Below are 23,841 nucleotides of genomic sequence, written 5' to 3'. Positions count from 1 at the left end.
AATAAATACTATGCAACTTTTTATTTTAATGAGACGGAATGATGTCCAATTACTTGGAAAACTGTCCACAATATACAAAGTGGGGAAAAATGGTCATTGTAGAACAACAAAGATAGTTGGACGTATTTTCATTAAAAAATTTTTGCGGCTTCCCTGGTGGCACACTGGTTGAGGGTCCACCTGCCGATGCAGGGGACACGGGTTCGTGCTCCGGTCCGGAAAGATTCCACATGCCGCGGAGCGGCTGGGCCCGTGAGCCGTGGCCGCTGAACCTGCGCATCCGGAGCCTGTGCTCCGCAACGGGAGAGGCCACAACAGTGAGAGGCCCGCGTACCACAAAAAAAAAAAAAAAAAAAAATTTGGAAGTGTGTGTGTGTGTGTGTGTGCACGCACGCGCGCTTTGAAGAATGGGTTAAAAGTACCTATTACTGGGCTTCCCTGGTGGCACAGTGGTTGAGAGTCCGCCTGCCGATGCAGGGGACACGGTTTCGTGCCCCGGTCCGGGAAGATCCCACATGCCGCGGAGCGGCTGGGCCCGTGAGCCATGGCCGCTGAGCCTGCGCGTCCGGAGCCTGTGCTCCGCAACGGGAGAGGCCACAGCAGTGAGAGGCCTGCGTACCGCAAAAAAAAAAAAAAAAAAAAAAAAAGTACCTATTACTTTTGTGATTAGAAAACATAAGTAGGATAAAAATAATGTTGAAAGAACAAAGAGCAAGCCATATATTGTATGGTCTCAATTCTTGCATGGAGAAAAGGAAAGATTTATTCAAGACTGTACAACCTAAGAAAATGTTCCAGTAATGGATTTCAATGCAGCATAAGAAGTAAGTACTTACTCAAGGACTCTTTTGCTTTCACTGTTCCCACAGGACTGTCTTCAGGCACATCTTCATAAACTGAGAAAGTATACTTAGGCCTTTCAAATTCAGTGGGTGCCAGAGTTGTCTGAAGAATGTGTATGGTGACTTCAGCATTAGTGACAGATGTGAGCCCACCACCATCTCGAGCACAGACCATCAGCAAAAGTGTGGTGGATTCCAAATGACTAAGAGTTGATGTTAAGTAAATAATCCCTGGGTAGGGGAAGGAGAGAATTAAAAACCAGATAACATGCAATAAATACTGATGAGCAATAGTAACACCTGATCTGTTAATGCTACTGTGATGGTTAATTTTATGTGTCCACTTGACTGGACCATGGCGTGCCCAAATATTCAGTGAAACATTATGCTGCATGTTTCTGTGAGGGTGTTTTTGGGTGAGATTAACCCAAATGGGTAGACTGAGTCAAGCATATTGGCCTCCCTGCTGTGGGTGGGCCTCATCCAATCAGTTGAAGGCCTGACTAGAACAAAAGGGCTGGTCCTCCTCCAAGTAAGACAGAGTCCTCCTGCCGGACTGTCTTAGACTTGGGACATTGGTTTTTTCCCTTCCTTTGGAATTGAACTGAAACATCTTGGCTCCTCCTGAGTCTTGAGACTGCCAGCCTTCAACCTGGAGCTACACCATTGGTTCTCTGGATCTTGAGTTTACCAACTCACCTGCAGATCTTGGGGCCTGTTAATCACAGGACTAATTCCTTACAATAAATCTCTTTATATTATCTTTATATGTCTTTATATTTATATATCTCCTGTTGGTTCCATTTCTCTGGAGAACCTTGATACATCTACTTTCCGATCAAAGAACTTGAGCATATTTGCAAAATGATGGTCCAAATTCTGTCAACTAAGCAATATTTCCTAGAGCTTATATATTAGACACCTTGGAAGTATATCAATTCACCAGAAAAACAAAAACTGTTGCTTTTGTTAGGCCTTCCTACCATATCAGCAGCCCAGGATGATGGACTAGCAGAGTATACCCCATAATCCAATGTAGTCTAAGCTAATGCAGGGTTGTTGGGTGAACACAATCTACCCAGGCACCAGGACCCTAAATCTACAGACGAAACTAAAGTTTTATCTTCTGGGGTATTTGCCATTTGCCCTGAACAAGACCATGGAGTGCAGCACTTTTTTTCAAGGAACTCCATTTTTTTTTATTGATGAGAGGGTATAATATCAATGGCTGTGTGTAGGAAAACAAAAATGTTAAAGCCATGGGGATAAGTTAGGCTTATACACAGAGTGTTTGTGAGAGGAGAAAGTCTTAATGGATGAGTTGGGGAGAGATCCAGTAATGCTGAGAAAACCAATCATTTAATATGGCTAACACCACCCATTGGTGTGTTAGTGTGAAAACATGAAAATAGATAACCAAATTAAGAAATGAAAATGTTAGTTGTAGTTTACAAAAAAGAAAAACAGAGAAACTTTTAAATGAATTTACATACAAATAAATGTGGCTGAACTGTATGGAATCTATCACAACACAATTGGCCATAAGTATTAGTTAAATGAAGGACTACTGCAGTTTTGCCAGTTTATGAGAAGCTGGCAAAAACATCAGAACTATCAGTATTCTAGGCATAAAAAAGGTGACACCCATTTGATTTCTTTCTTTTTTTATATTAAATCTGCCCTCTTATAACTCCAATTTCTTGTTCCTATTTCCATTAGAAATTTAGTGAATCTGTCTTATTTCTCCTTGGCAAACACATCATCAATAACCAAAGCCAAATATCTCATCAGACTTGCTCCAGGCACAGCATCCCCATTTTCTTATCTGACATGATTTTATGTCATTTCTCCTGCAGTTCCTTTCTCCTGAACATTCTCCAAGTTGATCCAGGAACACATGGTTCCAGATAACAATCTGACTATAGCGAAGAAGAGTATAAACATTCTTTATTGGAATACTTATAAAATACTAATGTAACCAAGTATTATCACACCTACTTTTAGCAGCCGTGTTAAAATTGGGGTTCACCCTGATTTGCTGGTCCACCAAAGCACTCAATACTCATCACACTAATTTCTAAGTCAGGTCTTTCCCCTCCGTTATTGATTAGCTTCAAAATTCTTTCTTATTAAAGTCTTGGCTTGATTAAAAAATAAAACTCAAATAATGCAAAAGTGTCTGTCTACAGAAGAAAATGAAAAGTCTCTCTACCCCAGTTACCCCCCACTCCCTGAGTACAGAGTCTTCTAGAGTTAACTCAGTTTTAATTACTGAGACTTTTTTAAGAGTTTTATTTTCCACTCTTGATGATTATGACAATGAAAAGATTAATGCCTGCCTCAACTAGACCATAAGCTGGTCTTCCTGCCTTCAGACTGACTCCTTCTAAACCATTTTTCATACTTGTATTAGGATAGTCTTCCTAAAATCCAAATCTCGGCCTATCAGTCCTTCCCCCAGTTTTCAGGGGAAGTTCAAATGCTTTATCGTAATAACCAAGCCACTCAATTAGCGCTTTTGCATCTCTGTGGCCCCATCTCACTATTCTCTCCATACAGGACATTTTGCTCTTGGCACAGTCAACTCTTTCTAATTTCCAGAATAGATCTTGCTCTTCCCTTTGGATTGCTGCATCCCCTTCCTGGAATAACTTCTTCATCTTCTCTGACAATTATTTCTACTCATGTTTTAAAGCACAGCTCAACTTTCGCCTGGCACAGATGACCTTCTCTTACCTTCCACTCTCTTTCAGAGACCACTCTTCCAGGATCCCACAGTGGCCTGAATACATGTGCTTATCATACATTTACCACATTGTACTTTAATAGTTTTTATCCTTCTTATTCATTCACTTATTCATTAGTTTACTCCATGGTTTATAAATAAAATCAAAAGACAACATTTTGAAAATATATAAACAACAATTTAATATACATAATAACTGAAGAGTTCTGTAACTAAGATGAAAAAATACAGGTAAACCAAAAGTTAGGGTAGAAGTGGATAAGGGCAGATAGCTCAGATAAGAAAGAATAAAGTATGAATAAATATGATAATGCTCAAACTCATTAAAAATAACAAATGCAAAATAAAAACAACTACCTCTTGTTTTCACCTCTACTGTTTGCTAAAACTTTTAAGTAATATTATGCAGGGTTAATAAAGGATGTGGTATGGATGTACACTGTCCAAAAGGCACTTTGGCAATATGTATCTAACAGTAAATTGTTCATGTACAAAACCTAGAAATCTACCCTCAGATCACCTTTGAGAAGGCACAGTGAGGGTGGTGCTTACCACCCAAGGGGGACTGCAAGACCAGGGCCGCTGATGGTGGTACTTCTGAGGGGAATGCATTCTCATATACAGGAAAATGAGAAGCTGATAATTAGATACATCAGTGACGTTTCTGAATAAAGAGAGACAAAGATAAAATCTTACAACAGCAACGAGAAGAAAAACTGAGAACCTATAAAGGAACAATTCTTTGACAACAGACTTCTCAATGGCAACAACAGAGGTCAGAAGTTAATGAAGTAATATTGTGAAAGTTACAGAAGAAAACAACTGCCTACCTAGAATTTTCTACTCAGATAAGCTATGTATTTTTAATGTATTTATTTATTTTTGGCCGCACTGGGTCTTCGTTGCTGGACATGGGCTTTCTCTAGTTGCAGTGAGTGGGGGCTACTGTTCGTTGCAGTGTGTGAGCTTCTCATTATGGTGTCTTCTCGTTGCAGAGCACGGGCTCTAGGTGCGCGAGCTCTGTAGTTGTGGCACACGGGCTTAGTTGCTCCGCGGCATGTGGGATCTTCCCGGACCAGGGCTTGAACCTGTGTCACCTGCACTGGCAGGCAGATTCTTAACCACTGAGCCACCAGGGAAGCCCCAGGTAAGCTATTTTACAGGAGGAACGTTGGATCAGTCAGGGTTCTCCAGAGAAGCAAAAGCGAATAGTTGAAATAGATAGATAGAGATAGAGACAGAGACAGAGATGGGGGGAGAGAAGATAGACAGGGAAAGAGGGGGAGAGAGATAAGGAAAGAGAGCGGGAAAGACAGGGAAAGAGAGAGATTTATTTTGAGGAATTGGCTCATGTGGGGGTTGGCCAGTCTGGAATTTGTAGGGCTGGCTGGAAGGCTAGAAATTTCTACAGGATGTCACAGTCTTGAGTTGGAAAGCAGTCTAGAGGTAGAATTACTTCTTCCTGGGAGGACATCAGTCTTTTCTCTTAAGACCTTCAACTGATCAGAGAAGGCCCACTCACATTATGGAAGATTATTTGCTTTGCCCAAATACTACTGAGTTACATGTTAATCATATCTAAAAAACACCTTTACAGCAATATCTAGACTGGTGTTTGACCAAAAATTAGGTATCATAGCCTAGCCAAGTTGACACATAAAATTAACTCTCACAAGCATAAAATAAGACCAAGACAGATAGATAATTTACTTCTTACAAACTATCACTGAAAGAATTACTAAAGGGAACAACTGTTTTCTGATACTAAATACAATGACCAATCCTCCCCCTGAAAGCAAGTGCTGTAAAAAAATAAAAATATAACCTCTTAAATACATTTTAAAAATTGACAGTAAAGAAGTTAAAAAATTAAGTGATGTCAGGAACCCAGAGCATATGCAGCATACTGAATTTAGCTTTGGCCTTCAGTGTATTTACCAAACCCTAGTGTCCTTGAACTTTTCTTTTAATGACTTTGTGGAACTCTGGGGGCAGAAGACAAGACCAGGGCCCTTGGGGATGGGAGCAGGTTGGAGAGGGAGAGTCTTGCAGGACTTCCACAAATAAATTTAGAGCCACAGAACTTTCAGTGTAAGAGGGAGCTAGAAATAAACCCCTGCCTCCCCAGTGAAATTTTATGACTTGAAACTTGGTGCTGAACAGAGGGGTAAAAATTTCCTTTGAGAATTCTTAAACATAAGGAAAACTTCACACTAGTTTGTAGCCTATATTCACAGTATAGGATGATGTGAAATTTCTTTTTTCCTATTTTGATTTATTTTGTATGGCCACCTGTTCTTCTCCTGCCCCTACGTGAAAATTCAGGAAGCTCCTACCACCTCCACAATCACTAGCAACCAATTAAAGTTCTTTCTGTGACTTTAAGTCACAAAACAGTCTCGATTTAATAACTAGAATACAAGTGTCTTTAGAAGAATCAAAGTGTAAACTTGAGTTAAAGTTCAGGTGGGGAAAAGAATCTGAAAAAGAATGAATATATGTATGTACGACTGAATCACTATGCTGTACACCTGAAAGTAACACATGATTGTAAAGCAACTCTACTGCAATAAAATTAAAAATAAATAGGTATAATTTAAGGCAAAAAAAAAAGTCAGGTGGAGCACATGCTGTAGGTCAGAAGTCGTTGGCTGCTTCTCTCTCTCTTCATCTAGCTCTCTTCCTCCTCCTCCTCATATTGCTAATATGAGTTTATGAACTATCTCGGTGCACCTGGGGGGAAAGGAGGGGATGGGAGAGGAGTGGGAACATTCTCACTGGACAGGCAGCATCACAGTGATGTAGCATCGGTGCTCTTCCGCCTGGGCAGTTGTTTAGAAACCACCTTCTATCACCAGTGCTTTCATGGCTTTTTTGAGAAACCTTCCATCTTCTAATCTGAGGCGACCTTAACAGATGTAACCATATCCCTCTTCAGACTGTTCACTTACTGCTTCCTTGCCTCCTGAAAAGCTAACAACGCTCAGACCTCTCCCTCCGGCCTTAGTGGGCAGGACCTAAAACAGCTCCACACCAGCTGTTTCCACCACAGAGGACCACGGGCCCCACAAACTCCAGGAAGAGTTTGTCTTCATCCTAGAAACCCCTCCTTTCTTCCACCGTCCATCATTCCTGCTCTAGATTTTTCAGATGAGAGACAAACTTGAGTCTGTTAGCCCCGAACTGCAGGACTTAATACTCAGTTCTCTGACTGGTGAAGTGCAGGCACCCCACCTGGGGGTAACCCACAAACCCACAGCAGCTCTCTCCAAATTATCAACCCTTTTATCTCCAATTTAGAAACCTTTGTACTTCTGACAAGGTGGGTAAAGTTCAGTAGAAAAATCAAACTGCTTTTCAGTTCCCTCCTTTGTAAATAATCCTGCATCGGATCCCTCTGGTATATATCTTAGTGACTCAGCCCTAGCTTCCATTTTCATTTCTTGTTACAAATGCTTACTAATCTCCCGCTCCACATCTTCATTTATATTCTTCACTTCTCCTGAATCACTATCGTTCTTCCCCCGCTTGCTTATCCAAATCTGAGCCCTCCTGTGAGGTTCAGCTCAAGTTCCCCGACTACTCTCGATTCTCCCAAGTTCTCTTCTGAAGGTCTGCGCTCCCTGTGGTCATCATGTCATCAATGCATGGAGTTTACTCTTAGAATTTCTGTTTCAGAGAAGAAATATGCAAAGTCACCTTAATGAGACATGAGACAGTGGGAGTCTATGGCTTACACACTTGATTGTATCTGAAATGTACCTTTTAAAATGTTCTAACCCAGGGCTTCCCTGGTGGCGCAGTGGTTGAGAGTCCGCCTGCCGATGTAGGGGACACGGGTTCGTGGTCTGGGAAGATCCCACATGCAGCGGAGCGGCTGGGCCCGTGAGCCATGGCCGCTGAGCCTGCGGGTCTGGAGCCTGTGCTCCACAACGGGAGAGACCACAGCAGTGAGAGGCCCGCGTACCGCAAAAAAAAAAAAAAAAAAAAAAAAAGTTCTAACCCAGAGGGTTGACGACAAGTCCAGAAAAAGTAGGCAAAAGAGAGGTAAATGTTAGGCACACAAATTCAGGCCCAGGCTGTAAAAGAGAAGTGGGAACAGCCTTCAGGTATTTCCCTCCCAGTGAACAGCAGAGTAATGCAGAGCAGTGTGAGTCAGCAGGCCTTCACAGTTCTGTTCTACTGGCGAGACCATCTTTATTATGGAGAACATCCATCCGGTTATTTTAATCTGGTACCATTAAACATTAACATTATCTCATTCCCGTCTTTAAAAATCAACATTTCTCTGTAAACTTTCCCAGACTGATTTGGCTTTCTCCATAGTGTGCCTGAGCGGAGAAGGCAAACTGGACACAAAGCCTTAAGAATTCAGTTCCTGTGACAGTTATGGTTTTTCACTATAACCTGGTAATTGGCATTCAGTTTGATACATCAAAAGAAAGAGCTTGCTTAATGTAAGTCTGAAGATAAAATAATTTAAATATGGAATGCCATCTGCTGAAGATTCTTAGGAGCCAGACAGCTGGGCTTCTTTTGGTCAAATAACTATACTACAGTGTGTCACCATACTCTCAATACTTGACCTTCAGAATGTAATTATTGAGTCTCTGGCCTTCTTCTATATGTTTTTTTTTTTCCCTATATTTCCACATATGTTTCCATAGTTTTCTGTACTCTGGTCTGGACTGAGTATCTATTTCTTTTCCAGTATTAAACTTTAAAAAGTATTGTAATTTTGGGGCTTCCTTGGTGGCGCAGTGGTTGAGAGTCCGCCTGCCGTTGCAGGGGACACAGGTTTGTGCCCCGGTCTGGGAAGATCCCACATGCCGTGAAGCAGCTGGGCCTATGAGCCATGGCCGCTGAGCCTGCACGTCCGGAGCCTGTGCTCCGCAATGGGAAAGGCCACAACAGTGAGAGGCCCGCGTACCGCAAAAAAAAAAAAAAAAAAAAAAAAAAAGTAATTTCATAATATGATTTTTTAATTTATTTATTATTAAGATATAATTGACTATATACTATTGTATTAGTTTTAGATGTACAACATGATAATTTGATATATGTATGGCTTGTGAACTGATTACGAGAATAAATTTAGTTAACATCCATCACCACACATATTTATAAATTTTTTCCTTGTGATGAGAAATTTTATGATTTACTCTGTTAGCAACTTTCAAATATACAATATAATATTGTTAACTACAGTCACCATGCTGTACATAAATCCCCAGGATTTATTATCTTATACCTGGAAGTTTATACCTTTTAACCCCCTTCACTCATGTCACCTGCCCCACTCCACCCCCAGCTCCAGCACCCACCGATCTCTTCTCTGTATATTATATGTGCTATTATTGTCGACTCAGCTGGACTGCAAGCTTTCTTGTGGCAACAGCTCCATCTCATTCTTTACTTTTTTATATCAACGACCATTTATTGTGTACCATCTACGTTCCAGGAAATGTGCTAGTAACTGGAAAGGCAGTAGGGAGCAAAATAGACCGTATCTGCAGGGCACAGACATTAATCATATAATCAAAAAATATGTAATTATGATCTAAAGAGAAGCTGTGCTAGAATATAAACTGGGACCTGATTTAATGTGCTTGGGGAGGGAATCATCAGAAAACACCTCCATGAAAAAGTGACCTATAACCTGAGCTCTGAAGGATGAGTCAGGCTGTTATCTAGGTGAATATGTGAGTGTGAGAAGAGAAGAGGATAGAGAGCCATCCAATGTCCTGTGCAGAAGGGCAAATACACGACGTGCCTATGGAGGGAAGCACGGTGGGCTCAGGGCAAGGAGGAGAAGGAGGAAGAAAGAGGAGGAGGAGGGGAAGAATAGTTGGTGTAAAAGGAATGAGCACAAAGATGAAAGAGAATTACTGGAGCTCAGGCCACAGGGGAAAGGAGGGCGGGTCATGAAGGGCCTGGGAGACCATAACAAGGATTTGGTCTCCGGCCAAAGAGCCATGGAAAGTCATCGAAGGATTTTAAGCAGGGAGGTGAGATAACCAAATCTGTCTTTCTATAGTTGAACAAGTTCCATCTCATGCCTATATGTATGAATTTTACTAGGCTTCTTCTGAGCCAAGGACTACTTTTTTGGCTTGCAAAGCCAACTTTGTGCAGTGAAACAGTTTCAACTAGAGACCAGTAAGAAGCTAGTAAGTTTCTTTGAATGAACAGTCACCACTTAGAAGAGGAGAGTATTAAGATTAAGTGTGCCCTTCTATATACGGAATATTTCAAAACATTCACTTCTAAAAACATTCAAGTATAAAGGGGAGCTAGAAAACTCACTTACTTGAATTCAACATTCTTAAATAGACTAAGCTGTCTACTAAAAGCTGATGGGCCAGAAAATGTAGCTTTAAAAAATATATATATTACATATGATATATATATATATATATAATAAATAATAAAACAGTAAGTAAAATCAGTAGCTCTCTTTACCTGTATATTAGCCAGCTTAAGACTTATGACATTATATTTTAAGACTTTAAAGTACAGTGATTATTTGGCTTTCATTTTTTTCATGACACTTGCAAATTATCATAAACCACCAGTTCAGGGGATGAATTTTAACTTTAAAAAATAGATGTTGATTTACTTACAGAGCACTACTTATTTTAACTTTTAGTTACTGTAGTGCTTAGATTTATACATACTAATTGTAATGTGCAATAGTATTTGTCTATGCTATTTATCTTGTCACTTATTTAAATAGAGGAAATTGCTGGAATGAATTTTTTTAATTGATAGACTAATAAAAGAACTTAAAGACAAAGGTCTTCTCTTAAATCTGATATACAAATAAAATCATGTTCTTCTACTAATTAAGCAATACTTTTAGAATCAAGCTTCCTGGAAAAGATGGGATACTCTTCACCAAAGTAGTGCTTCATAGTTAGAAAATAAGCTATAGGTCATTACTAAAACTGAAAGCTATGGGATAGTTAAGAACAAAACTAAGGGGCTTCCCTGGTGGTGCAGTGGTTAAGAATCCGCGTGCCTATGCAGGGGACACGGGTTCAATCCCTGGTCTGGGAAGAGCCCACATGCTGTGGAGCAACTAAGCCCATGCACCACAACTACCTACTGAACCTGTGCTCTAGAGCCCTCAAGCCACAACTACTGAGCCTGCGTGCTACAACTACTGAAGCCCGCACGCCTAGAGCCCGTGTTCCTCAACAAGAGAAGCCACCACAATGAGAAGCCCGCGCACCACAATGAAGAGTAGCCCACGCTTGCTGCAACTAGAGAAAGCCTGAGCACAGCAACAAAGACCCAACACAACCAAAAAAAAAATTTTTTTTTAAAGAACAAAAATAAGCACAAAATCATGACCTCCACCAAACATGGAGTCTGTAATTTTCTCAAAAACAGAGACAGACCAAAAACTATGGGATATCAATATAAATTTCTTATTGATTATTGATATTTATGGTGTCCTTCCTATATTCCTTTTGTGAGAATATAGAAGCTTATTCACCAAATAGATGATATTATACTCTATTTTCCACACAAATCTGGGTAACTAAGCTGCATTGGCTGAAAGGAGTAGGATGAATATTTTGAATTTGTCTATCTCATACTGACAACTAAAACAGTTCTTAAGAAAAATGTACCTATTTTGGAAGATTTTCCACTGAATTCTATTTATTCAACTGAAAAGAGTAAATAAATCAACAGATAATTATTATCTCAAATAGGCTTATATAGGAAGTCACAATGAGAGATCATTTCTATCTTATTTAGTTGAATCAATGGAACTTACGTTTATCTTAGCTTTGTCTTTAGTTTTTTTTTTTAAACCATAATCATGGGAAGAGTTTATATATATATATATATATATATATATATATATTTATTTATTATTTATTTTTGGCTGTGTTGGGTCTTTGTTGCTGTGCATGGGCTTTCTCTAGTTGCAGCAAGAGGGGGCTACTCTTTGTTGTGGTGTGCGGGCTTCTCATCGTGGTGGCTTCTCTTGTTGTGGAGCATGGGCTCTAGGCACATGGGCTTCAGTAGTTGTGGCACGTGGGCTCAGTAGTTGTGGCAAACGGGCTTAGCCACTCCTTGGCATGTGGGATCTTCCCTGACCAGGGCTCGAACCTGTGTCCCCTGCACTGGCAGGCAGATTCTTAACCATTGTGCCACCAGGGAGGTCCCATGGAAAGAGCTTTGAAATGGAAGTTCGAGAAGTAAAAGTGTCAGGAGTACTACTACCTCCTTGAGCAAATCACTAAGTCTGTTAGGGTTCTCAGTCTCTTAATTTACAATGGGCATAAAAACATCTGCCTTGCTTATGTCATACATTGATTTAAGGCTCAAATAGGCAATATATGGAAAAGATGTCAAAAAGTATCGTCTGAGATGGAACAGTATAGGGACAGATCACAGGTCTAAGATGGGGTTCAAGTCCAATTATGCCATTTACCAACTGTGTACCTTTAGGGAAGTCACTAAATCCCTTTCTGCCTCAATTTCTTCCTCCACTAAATGAGGGAGCTGATCTGTAAGGTCCCTTCCATCTCCAAGAGTCTGTGATCTTATACTGGAAAAACTAATGAGAAAACCCTCTAACATGCTTTTGTTTCCCACCAAAGTGACATACACTGATTAGGTGCTCATGATTAATTTTAGTCTCTGTCTTGCAAATGAAAGAAAGTCATTTTTGGGGGGCATGAGCAAGCTCACATCCCATATGAAATAAGGTGTGGTATTAATTTGTTAACTATATATCAGAATGCTCTGAATGTAGGATAGTGACAATCATGAAAAATTATGAGAATCATTACAAGGTATGAATACTGAGTGTAAAACTAACATTAGAAAAGAATCTGCCCTTGAGATAAAAACAGACTTTGTGCTACATTACTTACAATCCCTGTTAAAATCCACACACTCTTCACAAACAAGAGATTATAACTAATCACAGAGGCAGGGCTGGTTTAACTCATTCAGTTGCCCTTTTAATTCCTTGTTTTTCCATGGTATTCAACCTGGCTTTTATGTGCAGCACAACTAAACCCAGAACAGGCAATAGGCGAGGCAACATAAGGTCTATTGTCAGATATATGAGAGCGAGCAGGAATTTTTGTCTGTCTTATACACTGATGTATCCCAAACACCGAGAACACTGCTTGGTTCATATCTGTGGAAACAATGAACTTGCTTCCATTTTCTGCCTTTCTTTTCAGAACTTTTAACTTTTCTGTATATCATTAACATGAGATAAATCACAAAAATTTAACCACAGGTAGCCCTAGAAAAAGAGGTAACTGGGCAATAATAAATGACCCACACAAATGCTTGAAACCTGTCACCTTAAAATAATCTGAATTAGAAGTAATGTTTGTTGCAGAGTAAAATTACTAAATAAATAGGACAACACAAAAGCTAAAAACTGCTCCTTTTATTTACTAAAGAGACTACTTCAGACAATGTAGAAAAAAATCAACCTGTAGTTCAAAAAATAGGATTAAAAATACATGAAAAAGAGCTATTAATAAATAAGCTTCTTGTGTTTCCTCCTTTTAAAACTCAAAACAGTGTGGTCTGCCTCATGCCCACATCGAAAGAACCCACTAACTGAGAATAACAGAAACAAAGGCTTAAGTCAATCTCTCTCTCCTGGTGCCGAAACCCATTTTACAAAAATGTTCTTTGAACCAACAACACAGTTAGAAAGACAGAAACAGAACAGGAAGATAAACCCACAAGAGAAAACAACTAGGACATCGCCACACACCCTCCAGTTTTCTCCAAAACATTTTTCTTCCCAGATGAACACAGTAAGTCCAAAAGCTCTATTTTTAATGCACGAGTCTTGGTTGTGGCACAAACAGATCAATGGAAAATCTCGTCTTCATGAACACTTGAGGCTATAACACAAAGTATGTAAGCTTATAAAATAGTATGTCTGATATAGGAAGCCTCAAAATGAAAGCACGAAGGAACCAATGAGAAAATGAATGAATGTCTCTAAGAGAATTTTAGAGTATTTAAGAAGTGATAATGTATAAATTGGCTATCAATTCTCAATCTTCTCCTCTACTATAAAACTATGTACAACTATATGCATGTGTGTGTGTGTGTGTGTGTGTGTGTATTTAGTTTGTATACCTAGAAAAGAGCTGGCACAGTTACGCTGGAGAGGGAATTTGGGAGAATTCTGGGGAAAGTGGGGGTAGGCCCTAGTGTCCCCGCCATGCTGCAATGGGGAAAGAGGATTTTAAATGAAGGTTTGCTGTGTGTTATCAATGATACTGCCTTGTAATTTCTTAAGAGGATGTAATAAGGATTTAAATCACTTTCCAATTATTTCTAAAGGTCATTTATTCATTTATTCCACATATATTTATTGACAGAGGCAATTTCTTGAGACTATGTTTACACTGGCAGGCTCTGTAGACACAGGCCTTTATAGGGAAAGCAAGACAGCCCAGCCTTTTATAGCTTCAACAAAGACACAGATCCAGAAGAGGAAAACCATATTTCAATACAGCTCCTTGTTCTATTCTTTGAGAACATCAACAGTTAAACTGACTTTTATGGCATGGCCTAGAGGCCTAACTATTATGTACAAAATAGAAAATGTGTCCATAGTTGTAGTCAACCAACAGATGAACAACTCAACTGTTCAAACTGGAGGCTACCTGTTCACTAGGCAACTTTTTCCCATAGTTAATCATGATACTGTTTCATTCTCTTCTAAAGGTTAAAGTAAAGCATTACTGGCTCTTATGACTTTCTCATGAGTTGTGATTAGGTGCAACCACATTCTCAGCACTGTAAGACTGAGAATATTTTCACCCTAAATGCAGCAACATCGAAATTGCCAACAATAATAACCCAACGTTACTTCCATTATGAGCTGGTCTTTGCTTTAAAAAAATACCATGATACTTCCCTAGATAATAACCTACTTAAAGTGTTCTCCCTGGTTAACAATGGCATTTATCTAATGCCCGTGCCAGGAGTGGAAGCCTGTGACTGACTGAAGCCAGCACAACAACAGAAATATCTCCTAAAAACACGATACAGTATAGCTCATTCTTCAAGATCATCCAGGGGAAACTTGAGGATGAGTGTGTTGATGTCTTTTAAAAACAATCTGCTAAATGCTTTTAGATCCTGTGCCCTGATTACTGGCTGACTTATATATTTTTGGCAATGCTAGTGCCCTGGAGGGCCTGACCATTTAAATAGCTAAGGTCCTCAGTTTACATAAATTTTGAAAAAGCCAAGATAAGTAGACTAATTTCTTATAAAAGTATTTTCTTCTGATCTTTGAAATGTTAAAAGGGCCACATCAGTGGGTTATTTTGAACAAGGAAAGTTTTGCTTTATAAAGACTGCCATTGTAAACAACAAATCCCCCGGCCAGTCATACATGCCAGGCAAAGTACACTTACCAGGCAAGAAGCAATGACTCTTTACCTAATGGGGCTCGTTGAGAGGGCAAACTAACTCGGTAGATCGGATTCCATGTCAATTATTGCTTGTTGCTAATGAATGTGGTCGTTGCAAAGGATGTTGTACAGATCCAATGAGACAATGTACAGAAACTGCCTAGTGTAGCACCTGACATCATCATCATCAGACCAGAAACATGTTCCAACCATGCTCAGAGCAGGTGTTTTAAGAAGAAATATAATCTTGAGGAGATCTCTGCACTCCCATGCTCAATGAAGCACTATTCACAATTACCAGGTTGCGGAAATAACCTAAATGTCTATCAACAGATGGATGTAAAAAGAAGATGTGGCATATACCTACAATGGGATATTATCCAGCCTTGAAAAAAAGAAGGACTTTCTGCAACACAGGACAATATGGATGAGCCTGGAGGACATGATATTAAGTGAAATAAGCCGGCTACAGAAGGACAGATACTACATATTTCACTCATACGAAAGATCTAAAATAGGCAAGTTCATAGGATCCAAGAGTTGAAAGCTGGTTGCCAGGGGCCAGCGAGGAGGGAGAAATGGCAAGTTGCTAATCAATGAGCATAAAGTTTCAGTTAAGCAAGATGAATAATAAACCCTAGATCTGCTGTACAACATTGTACCTCTTGTCACCGATAATGTACTGTACACGGAAATATGTGTCAAAGGGCAGATCTCAGGTTAAATGTTCTTACTACAATAAATAAAATAAAATATTTTGTAAAAGTAAAAAAGCAAAAGAAAAAAATTTTTTTCTTTTTCTTTGCAGCCTCATTTTTGGGCAAAATATCTGTAATATCTCCATAGGATTATAATGTAATATTATACACTTGAAATTTTATAACCAAATGTTGGTTATAAAATACCAAATATTGTAACCAAATATTGTAACCAAGTATTTCAAACTTTTTTTTTGTTAACAACAAACTAATAGGAAGAGGAAGTAACCTCTTAAATATTGATTATTTCTGAAAGATTGTTTGCCCATTGGACTTTTTTGGCAGATACACAATTACCACATTAGAGAACTAAAAGGAGCTTTAGGTATCATTTCAAAAACAAGGAAACTAAGTCCCGAAGAGATTAAGGGAATGCCAGACCTAGTACCGGAAGGGATTTCTTTGGACGTCCGTACAATGCTCTTTACACTAGTAGGGTGTATTTGTATGTTGAAATGATGCAAGTCATCCTTAGATGATCATACAAATGTGGGGGACATTTGCAAAATAAATACTACTAGCCAGCATCTTTCATAATTTACTGCCTTTAATCCTCACAAAAACTTTGCAACATAGGGATTATTAGCACTACTTCTAAGGTAAGGAGACTGAGGCCAATGAAGGTCATAAGAACAAGAGGAGGCAAAGCTGGGAATCAGATCCAGTCCTAACCTACAAAGACCGGCTCTTTTCAGCATGCCTTGCTGCCTTATGGAAGGTGAAATGAGTCCTGCAACACCCCTGCCAAGGAAAAACCACTTCAGCTAATTTTCTGGCTCTTATGCAGAAGCTGTTGATTCCAAGCTCACATACCTGTGGTGGAGTCGATGGTGAAAAGGAATGACAGGTCTCCGAGGACAAGTTCGTAAGCCACTGTTCCATACATCCCGGAATCCCTGTCTGAGGCAAGAACATTGATGATCTCAGTGCCTGGCTGGGTCTGGCTGCTAACACTCGTCACATAGGTTGACGGGTTAAACACGGGTTCATTATCATTCACATCCTCCAGTTCCACACGAACAAAAGCTTGGGCGCTGAGTCCACCCTGTTGGATGGATGAGAAGAGGTTACAAATGGGTCTCACCTGAACACTGGGATGCAGAATAACTGAGAAGGATCCTAGAATAGGCTTTTGAAACAACAAATATATATATATATTCATTTTACTTTTAACCTTGAGCTATGAGTTCATGGTATCTATACTCCAATGCTGATTCTTAAATAGGAATGAGATTACCACTTAAAGCTTCTAAGAGGCAATAATTCCAGAGTAGAGGCCAAAGATACTCAAGGAAAGTTTCCCTGATGTCCAAAGAGTAAAAAAAAAATCACTTTCACCCCCCAGATAATCTTTAACTGCTAAGGAGAAAGGGGAAGGGAATATTGGAGGGGGGTGCAAGAAAACACTGACCCATATGAGGGAGCTAGACTTCAGTTATTTGGAGGAAAAGCATAACAGAGGAAAGAGCAAGTGCAAAGGCCCTGAGACAGGAGTGCTGTACATCCCAGGCCTGTTCAGGGAACAGCAAGGAAACCAGTAGGGTGACATCAAAGGGGCAGGGGCTGTTCACAGAGGGCTCTGTGGGCCTCTGAGAGGACCGTGGCTCTGACCCATTTGAGGGTTTTGAGCAGAGGAGTAGTTTGATTTGCCCCCTGAAGGGCAGGCAGCAAGGTTGGAAGGAGGGAGACCAACTAGGAAGCAAGAAGAATCATCAAGTCCAGAGCAGAGGGTAGCAGTGAAGGTACTCTTCCTACAGACTTGGGGCCAGATTTGTTTTGGGATTCTTAATTTTCCATGTATTAGATAAGAAATACAGTGTATAAAACAGTGGGAAGTGGATCCCATACTGGCTTTTTGTGTGCGTTTCCTCCATCTAAAAATAAGGAGCAGGAGAGAGAGCACAATAGAAGAAGATAATCCTCTGCAATGTTTACTTTTCTAAAGTAAAGCATATGTTCCTACTTAAAGCACCATTTTCTATTTCTATCTGGTACACTTTGATACTTTCATCTTGCACAAAAATCCTTGGTAAGTCACAACAGCCTGAGTTTTCTCACTCACTTATCCTCCCTCCCTCCCTCTCTCTCTCTCTCTCTGTCTCCCCACTTCCCCCCCCCCCCACCAACTGTGGCAGGATGCACGGAGCAAAGAGGAAAACCAAAGGCAGTGAAGAAGGTTTGGCACAGGACACAGAGAGCACGCTGCTGTGGGCTCTGGAGGGAGCGCGAGCTGAGGATGAAGGGCAAGAGAGCATCATTTCGTATTGTTGGGGATGAAGTAAACCACGAATCCAGAAATGCCTCTCACGCGCTGAGGACCCATGTACCCCAGACACTGGGGACTAAAACAGAATTGAGAAAGACTAAAAAATAGTGTGATTTTCCATCTTCTAAGCTGAATAAAGTGCCAGGCCTATGCCAGTTTTAAATTAACACAGCAAAAATAAAAACAGTGGCAGTTCCATCCAGTCTGTATCCTTAAAATGCAGACTGGCACTGTGTCTTCAGCAAAGCTAAGTAACCTGTGGGTCCTCAGGTGGAGTGGAACGAGGGGGCTGCAAGCTGACTCCTAGCAGATGGGAAAGGCTGTGCCTGCTGATTCTCCAAACTGGATTCCTTCTCAGTTTTGCTTTCCTTTTATCCTTACTTTCCTCTTTCTTTCAAATTTCTCCACAAGTTCAAGAAGTCATTTAGGTTTGGGGTGGGTGGGGGTGCTAAGAAAGCAGGTAAGAGAAGAAATGAGAGAGTGGGGAACATGTGAAGAAATGAAGATCACTCCACCTTAAGACCTTTAAGAACAAAGATGTTCATTCCTGGGCTATCCATGAAGACTCTCAATCAGGCCATGTCACCAAGAACAAGCAAAATGTTAAATGGACAAAGTGAAGAGCTTGTTGTCACAGATTAGTGAATCTTTTTGCAGGAACAGTATTATACATAGATTCAGTCTTCCTTTTTTATGGATCCAATTTTTATCTGTTAAATGTATCAATGAGGGCACTTTCATCTTATAATAACCATTTGTGAATGAATGTTAAGTGCGCTTCACGTGTATTTTCACCTTCGATGGCTATAATCTCCCTTTCTAAAGATTTTTATTGTTTTCCCCATTTTTACAACTAGAAAACCAAAGCACAGAGAGCCTATGTGACTTGTCCAAAGTAAGTGAGACTATAAATAGCAGATCTGCAACTGGAACAGAGATTAATCTGTCCCCAAAGCCTTTAAAGTATTGCTATGGTATAAATTCTACCTTTCACGAAGGACTTGTTTAAAGACTATGCTACGGGCAATGCCAACCATGGATTCCATCTCACAGTTAAGTCCTGCTTACAAAGGACTTAACATTTATGAGACAAACACTATACAACGGGGTTTGTGGCACAGAGGGACAATCTGGAGCCAGGAGATCTGGATCTGACATCTGGTCTGCCGGCCTCTGGGACCACAGCCTCGAGAACGTCAGGGAGCCCGAGGCTGAGCTGCCTCTTCTGTAAAGCGGGCCACCTCTTCACCTTGCAGGCCTGTTGTTGGAAGCAGTGATATAATATGTATGAAATCATTTATTATGGCTAATCACCATCAATGATAAGATTTTACAGCCTCCTTGTCCTAAATACTTGGGACCAGATAGATTTGTCTTGGAATCCTTAATTTTTTAAGTTTTATAAAAGAAATATAGTGTCTATACCTAATGAGGTCTGGAGTGGCAGCCCGTAATCACTTAATATTCTGCAGCAAAATGGATGAATAGACACATTTAGAGGGATTAAAAAAAAAACATGCATAGTCTCATGTTGGTTCAAATCAGATTTCTCACCAAATGAGTTTTCAAAACTCTCCATCTTGAGAGCTTTCAGAACTACACATAAAAGACTGTGGATCTTTATTACTCAGATGCAGATGTGCTGTGAGCATTGAATGGAGGGAAGCCTCAGGGCTGAAGGGATCCTTGAGATGGGTCCTCACAAACAAATAGGCTTTTAGAGCTCCAGCGGGTGTGCAGGTCTGAGTCTGGAGGAGCCCTTTTTAATTGGGAGATGTGGGCCCTGAGGCGTGGCTGCCGTCTGGTGACTGAGGAGGACCCGGTACAGTCCCTCCCAGTGAGTTTCTGGGTCAGTCTTTGTTACAGTGATTCCAAATCAGAAGAGTAGGAGAAAATTGGAAATGTGGTTTGGAGAGTCGTAGCCAGATATTTGAGGAAACTAGAAGAATTCGGGATCCAGTCCCATTTATAGGTAGATAACAAAACCTCAAAGACAATGAACAGGACTAGAATCTGGGTGCTTCAGCTACAGCCAATCCAATCATTTCCTTGCTTTGCTCCTGCATCTTCTTTATAAAAATCCTTCCCCTGCTCCTGCCCGTGGAGCACTCCTGACTACTTCTGGTTGAATGCGGCCTCATTTGAATCAATTTTTGCTCAAATAAATTCTTAAAATTTTTTTTAAAAAAGGATTAAAAAACATATATTTCAGCTAAAAATAACATCCTAGAAAATATAAAGATATTTTTTAAAAAGTCTCTGTCATGTTGTAGGAGGGGTAAGCACACTGGCATGGCTTGGAGGGAGAAGTAGAGGGTGGGAAAAATCTAAAGAAAAGCCTTGATGCTCAGATTCATGGAGCTTCATCTAAATTCTAAGGAGGATAGGCTTTGTTCTGCACACCTGTAGACCCTCTCAGTAAAAAGTGTGGTGTGTACACCCTGAATACCTATATATTTACTAATAAATTATATATTCATTTACTATGCTAAATGTTACATATACTAAAAATACCACAAAGGTTTTAAAAGGATGAAATTCTAAGTTGTAATATTTTCCTCCTAAACCCCCACTTGGGACACTATTGCTGTCATGAATGAAGGGACATGATCAAATCTAAGTTTTAGAAAAAGATACCTGAGGTAGCAAAAAAAAAGTGCATCATAAAAATAAACAAAGAGCTTCCTTAGTCAAAAAGGAAATGGTGGATTAACCAAGTCAAATGGGTTCTCGGCCTCAGGACTTGCCACAGAACCTTCCTGAGGCACATTTCTATCAGGTGGGGTGAGTTCTGAGCTGTTCTCCACCCTTATTTACCACAGAACCCTCAGTAGAAGGAGCATCTCAGGAGGCAAGTATCCCACAGAGCACAGTGTGGTGAAAGCTAATCTAAACTCACTTTCTCCATTCCATCAAGTGTTCACCTCCTAATCCTCTGAAACTAGACCTCTGTCTAGCTCCTCAAGGCTGTCCTGATCATGCAACCTCTGAGAGACCCTGACCAGAACCGCCCAGTAAGCTGCTTCCAGGTTCCTGGCCCTTAGAACTGCATGAGATATTAAATGCATATTATTTTAAGCTGCTAAATGTGGGAATAATTTGTTACACAGCCATAGGTAACTAATACACCTCATAAATTCTGTATATGAATATTTCTTAACTTTGTCTTATCCTTTCTCTTTCCACCAACAAGTTGTGGTTCACTTTGATATAATTTTATTCATTTAGGTTTTTAAATTATGGTAAGAGACTCTCAACCAATCTACCTGAATCCCAATCCTCTCACGAAGTGCTGTGAAAGTTAGGAGTATTGGGGGAAATCACCAGATTTGAAAGCATACAATATTGAAGGCAGGAGGGTTGTCTAGGACCAACACTGGATGTGGAAAAATACCTGTTGTTTTGTCCATTTTGGCCATTGTCTACCCCCCATGCTCTCTGTTTTTGCCTCTGGGAGTCCTGAATAGAATATTAATATCTATCCTTCACGTTGCTTAGCTTTTTCTGGGCTGTGCTTTCCTTTGCCAATGCATTCAAGTCTACAGTTCATAATTCAACAAGCAAAGGTGAAGGGAACTGAGGGTCCAGTTTGTTAAGGAAAAAAAAATCAGTGAACCATGGTGTCACCAAAGCCAAGAGAAGCAGTGTCCAAAGAACAATTTCAAGTTCCTTGAGAAGCCGAATAAAATGAAAATAACAAAAGAACCCCAGGATGTGTCACAATGTAAATCATGTTACTAAAAGCAGTTTTACTAGAGAGGTGGGATGGGAAGAATGGATCAAAGAAAGACTGAAAACAGAGACAACTATTTTAAGTAGATTTGCTGTGAAAGATAGAAGAGGAAGAAAACGGTTTTCTCAAAAGGTACCTGCAATCAAAAGGAGGTTTTTTTTCAAAAGATGGACACTACTATTATTTTTTTTAACATCTTTACTGCAGTATAATTGCTTTACAAGTGTGTGTTAGTTTCTGCTGTATAACAAAGTGAATCAGCTATACATATACATATATCCCCATATCTCCTCCCTCTTGCGTCTCCCTCCCACCCTCCCTATCCCACCCCTCTAGGTGGACATAAAGCACCGAGCTGATCTCCCTGCTCTATGTGGCTGCTTCCCACTAGCTATCTATTTTACATTTGGTAGTGTATACATGTCCATGGCACTCTCTCACTTCGTTCCAGCTTACCCTTCCCCCTCCCCAGGACACTAGTATTATGCCCTGTAGGCTTACAGGAGATATTCAATCGAATTTGACAAAATCATTACAGAAGTGAGATCCTTAAGAAGGCTGGAATTGGGGGAGCCTGAACAGCAGAGGGATTTGCTTTCAACGCAAACAGGGACATCTCTACTCTACTAACAGGAAAGGGGGCAAAGGATGTGAGCCAATAGCTGGCAGGAAGATAAGGACTTCTCTCTCAAGCAGGTATGTTATTTTTCTCCAGGCACATTCAGCTGCTTAGGCAAGTACAGAAAAGGCAGAGTCGGGTTTAGATAGGGCTGGGTTTTTATCTGGAAAGTTCTGTGGAGCAATGGAACTAAAGGGAGTTTGCAGCTGAATGACTTTAAAGACGGGTCAATGAACTAGTGGTCTTAACAGGAGATCACTCTATGGGAGTGGAGGTGCTATGTAAGTGGAGAGAAAGATGAGAATGCTTATCAGAATACAGCATGCTGGAAATCAAGATTTCAGAGGTTGGAAACCAGAAAGACAAGGAATTGAGAGGCTCAGTGTGTTGGGTGGTCCGAAAAATGGACAGTGAAGTTTCCAGCAGGGAACAGTAATGGTGAGGAAGACTGAGTAAGATGTAAAGGTCCTTGGTGACAACAAGGTTTAGAATATGACAGCAGCAACAAAGATTGTCCATGGTGTGGTCTGAGAATATGAACTTCAAAAGGAGTTGGTTCTGGAGAAAGGAGTAAAAATGATTTGGATGCTGAAGTGGGCAACAGGAGGGCACCCACCTCAGCACCTCGCTCCTGGCTTGTGATTAGTGGAATATGGACTGCTGTGCGAGAGAGCAAAGAGGAATCGGTATCCTCAGGGGAAGCCTGTTTTGATCAGGGCAAGAAGATGAAGAAGCAGTCAGACACCAGGCTGAGTGTGCAAGAGACTTTGCTAAATGATGGACCAGGAGTTCCAGAGGGCGTGGTAGAAGAGCATGGGAGGGTGGGTAGGAGATTGATCCAAATTAAAGGATGAACAGAGCAGGATGGGGATGAGAATACAGATGATGGATGGCTGGGAGGCTTAAACTTCTAGAGGTAAGAATGAGGCAAAGTGGCATTTAAGACATCTGGGAATTAATCCTGGTAGTGTATTAAAGAATGGCAGACAAGCATTTCAAGATATGGCTAAGACAATTTAGCTAGAAAATGTGGGCAACTGGGCAATGGTTTATTCCTGAAACTGGGGTAGCAGGGTTGTGATCAATGAAGTATAAGATAAGAATAAGCACTTGAATTCTTTTTGGAAAATGAGATAACATAATCTATTAAAATTAAAATGAGCATGCCCTAAGTTTCAGTTATGTAGAGCAAATAAGTTCCGGAGACCTAATGTACAGCATGATGATTATAGTTAATAATACTCTACTGTATACTTGAATTTTGCTGAGAGTAGATCTTAAGTGTTCTCACCACTCACTATGTTTGATGATGGATATGTTAATTATCTTAATTGTGGTAATCATTTCACTATGTGTACATATAATCAAAACAACATGCCGTACACCTTAAATATATACAATTTTAATTTGTTAATTACACCTCAATAAAGTTGGGGGGGAAAGGAAAAAAT

At 40.2% G+C, this 23,841-nt stretch overlaps 1 protein-coding gene across 1 annotated transcript in view; it reads right to left on the bottom strand.

The window, feature by feature from the left end:
• The window catches only part of DCHS2 (dachsous cadherin-related 2), a gene marked incomplete at both ends in the record, with an annotated part of 288,779 nt that overhangs the window by 116,206 nt on the left and 148,732 nt on the right, over positions 1-23,841 (bottom strand). Inside the window, 2 exons of the mRNA XM_079716852.1 lie at positions 837-1,073; positions 16,586-16,817. Coding sequence (XP_079572978.1) covers positions 837-1,073; positions 16,586-16,817 — 469 coding nt within the window. The remainder of the gene's footprint in view (positions 1-836; positions 1,074-16,585; positions 16,818-23,841) is intronic.

The sequence above is a fragment of the Hyperoodon ampullatus genome (assembly GCF_949752795.1).
Source record: "Hyperoodon ampullatus genome assembly, chromosome: 1".
Classification (NCBI taxonomy): Eukaryota; Metazoa; Chordata; class Mammalia; order Artiodactyla; family Ziphiidae; genus Hyperoodon; species Hyperoodon ampullatus.
The sequence above is the reverse complement of the archived record's forward strand: the minus strand, read 5'-3'. Positions and strand labels throughout refer to the sequence as shown.